Source organism: Mesoplodon bidens (genome assembly GCF_964165515.1).
Source record: "Mesoplodon bidens genome assembly, chromosome: 19".
Lineage (NCBI taxonomy): Eukaryota > Metazoa > Chordata > Mammalia > Artiodactyla > Ziphiidae > Mesoplodon > Mesoplodon bidens.
Window position 1 is genome coordinate 24,872,290 of NC_138179.1, and position 13,326 is coordinate 24,885,615.

The window sequence follows — 13,326 nt, forward strand, 5'->3', positions numbered from 1 at the left end:
GATCTAGAATCTAGATCTAACCAGGTCAACCTTCAGCTTATTAAATCCCCTCCGGCTCCAGACCACATTTAAGGAAAAGTCTAATCTCTTTAGAAAGGCACAAATAGCCCCTGGGGATCTGGCCCAGCCTCCCCTTGCTTTGTCTTCCCCTCCTCACCATACGCTCCATCCCTGTGTCGCCTGTGTTTTCCAGGTTTGTTCCAGAGATGTAGACGGGGGAGTAGCCGAGAGGGTTAGATCCAGATGAGGACACACTGCAGTGATGGCGGCGGTCACATCAAGAGTTCCCATGTTAGCTGCTATTTTTGAGCGTTTTCTGTGTGCTAAACTCCTTGCGGACTTTATTTCATTTACTCCTAGAACAAGCCTAGTGGGTAGGTCCTAGTGTTCTCTCCATCATGTAGCAGCTAAGAGCCCAGGCTCCAGAATCCATGTGCCTGGATTCAGATGCAGACGCCAGCACTTAGCAGCTGTGTAGGGCTCAGCAAACTACTCCACCTCTTGGGATGATGGTACTAAAGAGCCCCCCACTCAGAGCATCCTGGTGAGGATCACATGACATAATACAGAACAATGCTCAAGACAGCGGTCAGTGTGGAGAGGACTGGCGGTCAGAGTTGTTTGCTGTTCACCCCCAACCTCTTAGGCACCATGTGATAAGCGTGGATATGGGGAGACGGGTGGCCAGATTTCTTTTGGACATTCACCCAGTGCCCATCGGTAAAGAGCCCAGGGCGCAGTGACCAGTCCTGTCCTTCCATGAAGCGGGGCCCAGAGCAAGTGTTTGTGTTGTGTGACCACAGGGTCCCAGCCTTAGCTACCACTCTGCCTCTGGTACGCAGAGGGAGCATTTTCCGATGACTCGTTCACCAGGTAAAAAGCATTCAAGATGCAATTCGAGATAAGAAGCAGCGGTTCAACTTCCTTGGAGAGGAGATTAGCCTGAACCCTTCTGTGGGCATCTTCATCACCATGAACCCAGGCTACGCTGGCCGCACGGAGCTGCCGGAAAACCTCAAGGCCCTGTTCAGGTGAGCGTCTGCTCTGCCCCGTGCAAGGGCCCCAGAGAGAAGCTTCTTTTATTTTTTCCACTGAAAATGTATGACATATATATTAAAAGAAATGTGGAACATATAAAAAGGTAGATTTTACAAAACCACGTTTAATGCCATCACCAGTAAAATTATTTTTTGCTTAATTGTGTTCTTTTCTTTACAGGCATATAAAATCATGCATTTTTAGTCTACGTGTGTGGTCAACACACAGTTTTGTATTGTTTTGTTTCTTCATTTCATAGTCTATCATAATCCTATCATAAATGCTTTCTTCTTCTGTTAGGTATTCTTAAGAAATCTCATTTCATGACTGCATTTTATTCTGTCAACTGCATGGTCCACAATGTAGTTAAATAGTCCACAGTAGTTAAGTATAACAGTTAAAATAAATGTATTCATCATGGTATAATATACATAAGTATTTTTTTGTATGCATGATTATTTTCTTTGGCTAGCTTCCCAGGAATGGAATCACTGAATTAACAGGGAGGAACATTTTTAAGGCTCTTGATACACATTACCAAATTGCTTTCTACAAAGAGCTGTGCTGAATGACCCTCTCACAGGTGATACATGATAGCACCTCTTTTATTTTACCTTTGCCACCAGTGGATATTGCCACGCTTTTCAATGTTCTCTATTGAGGTAAGAAAACACAAAAGCATTTCCTAGTAGGGGCTGGAGTCTTCGTTCTTTTTTCAGGAAAGAGAAGTCAGCCCAACAAAGAGAAAGCTGAAAGATCCTTCATGGCTTCTGATTGTCTGTCTACTGAACTGGTACCCGAGAGAGAGGCTGTGAGAGCGAAAACAAAGCTGTCTGTCTCGTCTTTGGACTGAGACCCAGCGCTCTCTGTTGCGGACATAGAGGCCCAGGAGGCCACTGGAAAGCTCCCTGTGTCCTTCAGTCCCTCATTTTCACTGCTCCAGGGGTGGGGCGGTACCTCCTCCTTCAGGCAGGTCCCCACCTTAACCAAGAATGTCAGCAGGCTGTGGGAACTGGTGCCACAGAGTACTATACTGATCACTATTTGCTTATGCAAAGTATTTATTAAATAAACTGTGTGCTATGAACAATACCGGACAGGGGTTATCACCCAGATAAGAATTATTCCTTACATTTTTTCCCCTGAATTTAAAGGGAACATATAACCATAGAAGAAAATTTGGGGGAAAAACAGAAAAGTACTTGTAAAAATAATAAATACAAACATCTACTTTCACATTTAACTCTCACAAAAACCCTATGAGGTAGATACTATTAGGATCCCCCTTTGAACTGTGAGAAAACAGATTCAGCAGATTCCCCAGGGTTACTAAGGTTAGCTAGTAACCCAATTAGTAACCCAATTAGTAAGCAGCAGAACTAGAGTTTGAACCTAGGCAGTCTGATTCCAGACTCTGCTCCGCCCACCCCAGTCCTATCATCCAGAGAAAGTCAGTGTGACCCCTTGCCACCTGCCTTCCAGTATTGTGGGCGCAGAGTATTTCTTTTTCAAACTTGGAATCAGACTCTATAGAGTTTAGTACCCTGCCTTCATTAATTAATGTTTTCCTGTGTCATTAAATAGTTTTTCTTCTACAGCATTATTTTTCACAGCTGCATTGCACTCCGTTGTATGGATGCATATTTAACCTTATTTTAGGTTACAAATTAATTTTGAGAATCTAAGTATTTCATGCTCCTTTGAATTTGAATGAAATTTAAAATAATATAAAGGAAAAATGTACTTGAATGATATGTTTTTGAAAATTTTATATCAGTGTAGGGAAAATGCAATTAAAGAAACGTAACAACTTTAGTCTCCTATCACATACCTAATGAATTAATTTTAAAATTAACTAATTTTAAAATAAAATGTTTCTAGACCTAGAGGGGGAAAAATCACAATAAATCCTTATATAGAGACAAAAATCCCCTTCTATGTTCTCATATTTGCCATTTTGTGGCAAAGTGGGGTTCATAGGTGCCTACTTCAGACCTCAGCATTAGGTATTGACATTTGTATGCAAATAAGCATAGAATAAGTTTGACCATCTAGACTTAGAGGAGACAAGTTTTGAGGAGAAGAAATAGATTCTCATTTTTGTGCAGATAACAAGAGAGACTCTATTCCTCAACCTTAGCCCCTAATCTATGATAAAAGATCACTAATTGGTAATCTACTAATTACTCAGGCTTTACTAATCTGTGCCTTGTATAAGGCACACTGGACCCAAGTTACAAGACTTGCATTGTAGCCCCACCTCTGTCCCCATCTGCTCACATCATCCATCACCTTGAGCAAGAGAGTTTACTCCCTTTATCCTTACTAACTCATCTTAACAATTAAAAGTATTCAATGAAATAATTGCTAAGGTCTCAGTTTTCACACTCACACATGCCTCCGTCCGTGATCTCAGCCAGTGTCTCTTGTCTTACAAGCTCCCCTCCATTGCGTGGTTGGGACTGTCTCAGCCCTCTGTCTCCCTTACACAGGCCTTGTGCGATGGTCGTTCCAGACTTTGAGTTGATCTGTGAAATCATGCTTGTGGCAGAAGGATTCATTGAAGCACGGTCACTAGCCAGGAAGTTCATCACCCTTTACAAGTTGTGCAAAGAGCTTCTCTCCAAACAGGTACAATCCCTGGTTAGATCAGGCGACCAGTTGTGTGTGACTGTCCCAGCTCTGGACGGGTTCTGGGGCCAGTGTGTTAGGGAAACATTAGAACCTTCTCATAGAGAGTCACTGTGCCCATAAGCATATTAAACACTCTAGAAACATCTATAATAAAGATTCATGTTCATTTTCTTAGCCCAGCATTAATTAAAAACAAAAAACGATTTAGCCACAGAACTCCCTTTTTAGTAGAATACTTAGCAGCACCTCATAGATCACCAGTGTCCCATGAGAAACATGGCAGTGGTGAATGGAAGCCCTCGGAGGGAGTGGTCTGTACCTGAAGGAACGAGAGACGGGAGGAAGGTTGGGGACAGAGAGTCAGGCAGTAAGCAGTGCCACACTGCTCATTGCTGCTGCTCCTTAAGTGTGGCTTCTGCCCAGGGCTGGTCCCCTTCCAGAAGAGACCTTACAACATGACCCAGAGCCTCCAAGGTTTATGCCTTAGATGGAGAATTTCTTGGTGTCACGGACAGCCAATCAAGCTTCCTGGGCGTTCCCAATGAGTTTCTCTTTCCCTTGGGGTGTTTACTTGGATCACCTTTGCTGCCACAAAGTGAGCTCTCTCAGTCCTGTGAAATCTGTCCAAAATGGATTTAGTAAAAAAAAAAAAAAAGAAAGAAGCCACCTCCCCTGTTTTCTCAACACTTCCCAGGCCCTGGCTCACTGCATCCTCTCTGTCAGTTCTCAGCCACCATTGGCTTCAGCCCAGTGACTCACTTTCCCGTCTCGATCCCAGACTTCTCTGTTGAACTCCAAGCCTGTATATTCAGTGGTCTATGCCACAGGTCCCCTGATTGTCTAAAATGCACCTCCAGCTCAGTATCTAAAGCCAGTGATCCTGCCAGCTCCACCACAGGCCCACTGATGCATTCAGGGCTTCAGGAGAAAAATCTCTTACTCACTTGCTGATTCTGGAAGCCTGGAGTTATCCTTGACACCTTCCTCTTCCTCAGCCCCACGTCTAATCATGAATGAACGGCTGTTCTTTCTACCCTGTGGATATTTCTCAAATACTTCTTATTTTCTTTCTACCACTTTTGTTGCAAGCACCCACGTCTCTTGCTTGGAAGTTCCTCTCCTCTCTACTAGTTTCTCTGCCTCTACTCCAGTTCTTCATGTCTGTTCTTTAGCCACCAGCTGGAGGGGTCATTTAGAAATGGTCCTCACTGTACTTAGGATAAAGACCAGCGTCCTTATCACTGTCTGCAAAAGACCACGTGCGGCCCTGTCTCCTGCCTCTTCTGAGGCGCCAGGTCACAGCCCTCCCCGGGGTGTGCTCCTGCACCTACGCTGCTCTTTGAGTTCAGTGTACGATGAAGGCGAAGGACACAGTGGCTGCGCCTGGGCTAAGGATCAGACTTCCCTGAAGAAACAATATCAAGGAAGACCTGAGGGGACTTCCCTGGTGGCACAGTGGTTAAGAATCTGCCTGCCAATGCAGGGGACACGGGTTCGAGCCCTGGTCCGAGAAGATCCCACATGCCATGAAGCAGCTAAGCCTGTGTGCCACAACTGCTGAGCCTGCACTCTAGAGCCCGTGAGCCTCAACTGCTGAGCCTCTGCTCTAGAGCCCCAGAGCCACCACTACTGAGCCCGCGTGCCACAACTACTGAAGCCTGCGCACCTAGAGCCCGTGCTGTGCAACAAGAGAAGCCACCACAATGAGAAGCCCACGCACCACAAGGAAGAGTAGCCCCCACTCGCCTCAACTAGAGAAAGCCCGAGTGCAGCAATGAAGACCCAATGTAGCCAAAAATAAATAAATAAATAAAAAGTTGAAAGAAAAGGAAGATCTGGGATCCAGTCAAGCACAGATGAGGAAGAAGTGCAGTCAAGGCCAGAAGGAACGGGTTGTCCCAGCCTCAGGAGTGGGGTCCTGAGTCAGTTTTATGTTTCTGCATTCCTTGCACACTGAATTGTCCTCTGTAGCATGCATCACAGCTCTAATTAAATAACGACCTGCTGTGAAGCAATTAGCAGAGCTGGGACTTGAACCGAGGGCTGTCTGAGCTCAGAGTCTGTGCTCTGAACTGCACGCTCCACCCCTTCCTCACCGCTCCACTCCAAGCCCTGGTGTCAGCAGTATGCTCCACCCTCCCACGAGCCTACTCTCAGAACTTGTGACCTCTGGGTTCCTCCTTTGACAAAAATTTTAAGGAACTTTTTTTTTTCTCCTTTTCTCAGAGTTTGAAGGCCTCTTTGAGGCAAGTATGCTCACCTTCGGCCATCTCGGGAGAGATGGAGTAGCCAGATAGGTTTGGAAGCGGTCTGTTTAACCTCCCTGACCCCCAGCCCCCCATATGCTCTTTGTCTGCTTTGTCGTCGTAACAGCCAGAAAAGTAACTAATGTCAGACCAGGAACTAGGATCCTGGATCATGATCTACTATGTCGTTAATCTTTTCCTTTGCCTCTGCCTTGGCTTCAAAAGTGACCTAGTACTGGTGTACTATCTAATTCTGCAGACACTAGCCCCAGCCCGTGGGGTTGTGCATCCCAGCAGCTCTCGTCTAACCCTGCTGCCTTCCCGCAGGATCACTATGACTGGGGCCTGAGGGCCATCAAGTCTGTGCTGGTGGTGGCGGGATCCCTGAAGCGAGGAGATCCTGACCGGCCCGAGGACCAGGTCCTGATGCGCTCCCTGAGAGACTTCAACGTCCCCAAGATTGTGACAGACGACATACCCGTGTTCATGGGCCTGATCGGGGACCTGTTTCCTGCCCTGAATGTCCCTCGGAGGAGAGACCTCAACTTCGAAACTTTGGTTAGGAAGGCCGTGGTGGAGCTGAAGCTGCAGGCTGAGGACAACTTTGTGCTCAAGGTACAGGGTTTTCCCTCCCAACATTTTTTTGTCTCTTAATTCTTTTCTTGGACAATGGATTATACATCATCCTTAATCCAAAATGTAGCTTTAGAGGTACAGATACTTACCAACTTTGCGATGACTCAGTACATCTCAGTAGCTGTTTACTGGGGCATCCACAGTGTGGAATGTGTGATGAGGAATGCAAAAGAAGGACAAATCCCCTACCGTCAGGGGGCTCCCATTCTCATGAGAGGAATGAGACACAGGCTTTGCTATAGCACATGTTCCTTTCATGTGAATTACTTCATGCACCATTATACAGGAATGACAGTCAGGTAAAGGGGAAGCTGTGTTGGTTCATATGCATTTTTCTGATCTTGAAAATGCTTTGAAGTGATCAGGGGCAAACTTTACACAATTAAAGAAAAACCTGAGGGTGGTAGATAGAATAATTCCTCCCCCTGTCCCACCAAAGATGTCCACAACCTAATCCCCAGAACCTGTGAACGTGTTACATTATGTGGCAAGGGGGGATTAAGGTCACAGATGGCGTTAAGGTTGCTAATCAGCTGACCGGGCTGTGGGGAGATGATCCGGGTTTATCCAGGTGGCCCAGTATAATCACGACGGTCTTTCTGAGTGAAAGAGGGAGACAGAGAGTGTCAGTGACCCCATGGAGGAAGACTCAACCATCCACTGCTGGTTTTGAGGGTGGAGGACGGGGCCATGAGCCAGGGAGTGTGGGCAGCCCCTAGACGCTAGAAAAGGCAAGAGAACCGACCCCCCCACACACACACAGAGCTTCAGAAGGAATCAGCCCTCAACACCTTGATCTGAGCCCAATAAGACTTCTGACCACCCAAACTGTAAGATAATAAATTTGTGTCATTTTAAGACATTAAGTCTGCAGTAATTTGTTACAGCCATAGAAAATGAATACATTTAGCAATAGATGTAGACTTTAAGAAAGAAAACCTGAAACTTTAGTGCAAGTATAGCTAGTCTCATGGCTGTAGGAACCATGGAGGTTTGCGCTGTTTTCTGGGGAGGCTTAGGGTGGGTGAAGTCACTTCCTCATGTGTTAAAACAGTGGATTAGTGAAGAAGGCTCCATCTACATCTGATCTTTAGTTCTTTATTCGAAATTCATACACCCATGATCTACCTCTTGAAAAAAGAAGCACAGGCCCGCAGATTTAAGGCTTCAGAGGATAAACGGACATGAGGTAGGTTGCAAATGCTCTAGTGACTTCACTGTGCTAGTGTTTTTATTGGGATTAGGATGCATTGTTGAGCTTTGAGGGCTTTGGATACAACATTCTGTACATTTTGAGTGGTCTGCACAATCTTGTTTTTCCATGAGTCTGTTTGCAGAAGGTAACATTTTTAGGACGTATCGATGTTATTACAATAGAAGTGCCCGCACACAAATAACTAAACCTGGAAGGAGGATGTGACAGGTGCCACAAGAGAGGGTCCTGGAATACAGGGATAAGGACAGAATTTTTTTTCCTGTACTATTACCCCTCCAGGACATGCCACCAAGCTGCTTTACAGGAGAGAAAGTGCTCCCCCTTGAGGAACTTACAGACTGGGGGCTGGTTCCTTCTCCACTCCAGGTGGGGTTTCTAGCACACAGTACTTGCATTGATTGAGATTAAGCTCTGGCTACAGATAAACAGAACTGGTGTCTGCTTTCATTTCTGAGATTACATTTTACAGAAGAGAGCAAAGCATTACCTGGTCCTTTGCAGCTGTGACTGGTTTTGCCCATGGAGCAATCCCCACTCCCAACTTCTCTCAAGTTTGGTAGATAGACTTTTTAAAGGTAGAGATGGGCAGGTTGGCCTCCCAGATAGAGGGAAGAGGGTCAGCCGAGGGCAGACGGGGAGACATAGAGATTGTATAAGCCACAGCAAGAAGTCCAGTGTGGCTAGAGAAAACGGTATTGGGGTGGGGGTGGGGGAGCAATAGGACCTGAAAGATAATAGGCGGCCGTGTTATAGAGGGCTTTGGATGCCAGATGAGGGGCTTCCTCTGAAAGGCTCTGATCCTGAGGGGCACCCTCACCCCAGGGATAAGTCAATCTGATGAGGCTCCTAGGATGCAGGCACTAAGGCTGACATCTTAGAATCAGGACAGTCCACGTCTTCCCAGCCTCTCTGAGAGTCTGCTAAGGCAAGCGACCCTCCTTCTCCATTTTCTGCACTTTTTTCTGCTCAGAATCTCACTCTTTCTTTCTATTTATTTGTCAGTTGCCCCACATTGTTTCCTTCTTTTTCTTCCCTTCGTTTCATAACCACTTTCTGCTCCTCTGATAAGACAGATGCCATCTACTAAAGGTTCTTGCAGTAGATGATGTTTTCTACCCACTTTTCATATACACTGTCCACTTGAACTGTTTTCTTTGAAATATAGTTGATTTACAGTGTTGTCTAATTTCTGCTGTATAGCACAGTACACTTGAACTTTTTAAAGTTAATTCATCAAAAACCTCTAGGGAAGCTCTGGTTTGAGAAGGCATCCTGCAATCTTTTAAAAGTGATAATATAACTTAAAAAATAAAAAGGAATAAGCCCATAAAAGTATGAAAACTGGGAAGGGGATATAAGAATAGATTCCTGGAAAGATGGGAAGAGGATGAAAGCAGGTTAACAGATCAAACAGAGCAGGGGGGCTGCAGGCTCAAATATGCTTAGAAAGGGCTTCAGGGGAAGAGGAGCCAGGAGGTGGCCAGTCTGCCAAGCAGAACCCTGGAGAAGCTCAGGGCTTGGACTAGGCAGTGAAGGAGGGCAGGGGTGGGGAAGAGGACTGAGAACACGGGGTGGGGGGCGCCTTAAGCTGGTGGGGGAGGGCATTAACTCTGTTTACCCAATCATTGTACCACTTAGCTCCCCACACTCTCCTCCAGCTCCCGCTTCTAGGCCCAGGTTCCCAAGAATGCGGACCATGCACAGCCAAGCATGTAACTGCAGCCAAAAAGAAAAGTCTAAGGGAATTTAATAAACTCTTTAGGAGGGAAACTGTGACTGCTCTAAGGGTTTGAAGCCCATACATTCTGTTTGGGCTCCTCGGCCTGAAGGCCAGCACCTGCTCACTCACCCACAAGTAGAAGAATAAAGACAAAGGCCAAGATCTGACCCGGAGCACAGACCTCCCTCTCAGTTCTCCCTGCCTGGAAGGAGACCTGCATATCAAACCGCAGACAGCACCCACCCCAGCCTCCTAGAAAACACAGTGCAGCTCTCCATTTAAACCTGAGGCTCACCAGGTACTGGAGACAATCCACAACATAAGAGGCAGACAGACTGACAGACACCCACACACAAACGCACATACACACGTAGCAACTGACTCCAGGGGAAGTTAGGAAGAGAACGTTTTAAAGTCCTAATTAGTATCCTTAACGAAAATAAAGAAAACAAGATCCATAAAACAAGAATGAGATGCTATCAAAAAATTAAAAGGGGCTTCCCTGGTGGCGCAGTGGTTGAGAATCCGCCTGCCGATGCAGGGGACACGGGTTCGTGCCCTGGTCCGGGAAGATCCCACATGCCGCGGAGCGGCTGGGCCCGTGAGCCATGGCCGCTGAGCCTGCGCGTCCGGAGCCTGTGCTCCGCGACGGGAGAGGTCACAACAGTGAGAGGCCCGTGTACCGCAAAAAAAAAAAAAAAAAAAAAATTAAAAGAACTATTGGAGAATTGTAAAGAGCTCTTTGAAATGTAAAATTCAATCACTGATAACACACAAAATTCAATGCGAGGATTGGAAGGTAAAATCAAGGAAATCTACCAGGATGAAACTATATATATATGTATGTATGTGTATAACAAAGTATAATATATATACTACACACACAAAGAGAGGCAGATAGTGTGAGAGTCAAGGTGACACATAGAGGATTGATCTGGGTTACGTAACGTGTTGCCAATGGGAATTCTAGAAAGAGAGCACTTGCAGAACTGGACAAACATGTGTCCAGATTGGATGGGTTCAGTCAGTACTGAACAGAGTGGATTTCAGTGCACTTATACCAAGACACATCATAGTGGAATTTCAGAAGTCAAGGGTCACCAGAAAAAAATAAAAGTTTCCTGGCTGGGTGACAGATTGAGAAGGTGGTACACGTGACCCAGGAAGGAATGAAATTCAGAATGACATCAGAACCTCTCATCAGCAATATCAGATAGTAGAGGACAAGGAAACCATTCCTTCAAAGTTCTGAGGGGAAATGATCTCAAAACTAATTACGTACCAAATTATCATTCAGGATATTTTCAAAGAGTTACAAATTTTACTATGTATGCATCCTATTTGATTAAGTTACTTGAGGACATACTATAGCAAAACAAGGATGAAAAACAAGAAAAATATCATGGGATTCAAAAATTTAAGAATCAAATAAAGGAAGTCCTTGAATTATAGCTATTAGCAGGCCTAGAAAGCAATCAATCCAAATCAAGTCAGGAAGTCCATGGTCTCTAAGAAAAAGGACCTGAAAAGTAGATATATTCACAGGAAGAATAGATAAACAAGATGAAATGTCTCATGTGTTTTATTGAAATTCTCAGTTATGAGAACTAAGGCATATGTCTGTCTTAACAAAGAAAAAGGAAAGAAATTAAAAACACTAAGAGAAAAAGGATTTTTTAAAAGTAAGTGTGAACCTGATATTGATCAATATATAGAGTGTAAGAAAAGAGTATCTATTTGACCTTGAATTGATGCTCAGAACATCCTCTGTCAAGTAATGACACAAGGCCCACAGAGAACGTTATGTATTCCAGGCAACTGCTTTCTTCTGTAGTGAAAAATATCTACAATTGTAAAAATCTAAGCCGCCATTTGTCTTCAACTCTTAGAATCATGGAAAATAGAGAAGGTCTAAATCTAAGAATGAAACAGAATGTAAATATTATCAAACATGGCAATGTAAGAGTATAATGTGTCTGGCAGAAGATAGGAGATGGAAAAGAGAAGAAAAGGTAGAAGGAAGAATAGAGATACATATATATTTACCTTACAAAAGATACTGTCAAAAGTTGATGGATTAATCACAGTCAAAGTAGAAATAACCCACTCATCAGTTGATAAATGGACAAACAAAATGTGGTATACCTATGTAATGGAATTTCATTCAGCTGTAAAGAGGAATGAAGTACTGGTACATGCTACAGCATAGATGAGCCTTGAAAACATTGTAAGTGAAAGAGGTCATTTCATTTTCTGAAATGCCCAGAATAGTCAAATTTATAGAGGCAGAATGTGTATCAGGGGCTGCACAGGGATGAATTAGGGGTAGGGATGGGGAGTGACTACTGATGGGTCTGGTTTTTCCTTTTGGGTTGATGAAAATGTTCTAAAATTGTATCATGGTGATGGTTGTATAATCCTGTGAATATGCTAAAAGCCACTGGAAAAAGGTGAATTTTATGGTATGTGAATTATGTCTCAATACAGCTGTTGAACAAAAAGAAGTTGATGGAACTAGAAAGCAATTTTAAGTCTTCCTGATATCAGGGAATCAGTCAGTAGTAGTTCACGGAAAAAAAAAAACAACCTAGGTTTATAATACAGTCTCCATTCAGTAGCCAGAGCACCATCCCCTGCCACCACCTCTCCTGTTCTCTGCCCCACCCCACCGCCCTCCTCCATTTTAATGCAATACCCTCAGGTCAGTTTCATGCTTAAAATTTTCCAAATGCTTTCTGTTGTACTCAGAATAAAATTCCAAATATCAATTTCTGCATATCTGCCCCCTGCTTACCTCTCTTATCTCATCTTATACTGCTCCCTCTTGCTTTTTACATTTTTTTATTTTTTATTTTTCTGTTCTCTGAGCCCTCCAAGCTTGCTGCTGAACTTAAGGCTTTTGCACTCACTGTCACTCTACCTGGAATGCTCTACCACTGGTCTGCCCATGGCTGACTCTTTTTCATTCATATGTTAGCTTAGATGTCAGCTCCTCAGAGACCCTTCCTGATCACTTCCCTCAGTTTTATCTGGGAAGATCTTGCATTGAGTCCCTGAAAGCTGAAAACAAGAGCCAGGATTGAGAATCTCTTTTGGGTGATTTGGGGGTTTGAATCAGAGGAACAGCAATAGCTTGGGATGGAGGAGAAAAAGATATTGATGCTATGGAAAGCAAAACTCAGTATCCCAATAAATTATCCTTCCACAACGGAAGCTAATTGTCTTTTTCCCCAAAGAGCCATTTATCAGCTCCCTTTATATTACTCTCTTCTTATAAGTGGTACCACTCTCCTAATTCCCTTGTTGTACAATTCTGGAATTCTTTTTAACATTCCTGTCAATTAAATTTTTTAAAATATAGGAGTCATTTTAAATTAATTAATTTGCTTTACTTTTTAAAAATTTTATTGAAGTATAGTTGATTTACAATGTCATGTTAGTTTCAGGTGTACAGAACAGTGATTCAGATACATATATCTGAATATATATATATATTCAGATTCTTTTCCCTTATAAGCGGTTATAAAATACTGAGTATAGTTCCCTGTGCTATACAATAGGTCCTTGTTGGTTATCTGTTTTATATATAATAGTGTAATTTTTTTAATGTAGAATAAATAAAATGTTTGGGGAAAAAACTTTCTGTTGTCCCACTACCCTGTCAACATTTTAGCACATTTCCTCTTCAGTTCACTTTCCTCAGCTATTAAGGATTTATAGTATAAAGTATGAGGAAACCTGATCTACATTAAAATTCAAATGTTTTAGTTCATGACATGCAACACCTTTCCTGATAGGGGTCATCCAACCTTTCCAGCCATCCTTCACATTTAAAA

The 13,326-nt window shown here is 43.7% G+C and overlaps 1 protein-coding gene across 1 annotated transcript in view; it reads left to right on the forward strand.

Annotated features, from left to right (window-relative positions):
* Positions 1 to 13,326, forward strand: part of DNAH9 (dynein axonemal heavy chain 9) — a gene marked incomplete at its 5' end in the record, with an annotated part of 303,352 nt that overhangs the window by 126,941 nt on the left and 163,085 nt on the right. The window contains 3 exons of the mRNA XM_081219032.1: positions 874 to 1,031; positions 3,531 to 3,669; positions 6,246 to 6,533. Coding sequence (XP_081075158.1) covers positions 874 to 1,031; positions 3,531 to 3,669; positions 6,246 to 6,533 — 585 coding nt within the window. The remainder of the gene's footprint in view (positions 1 to 873; positions 1,032 to 3,530; positions 3,670 to 6,245; positions 6,534 to 13,326) is intronic.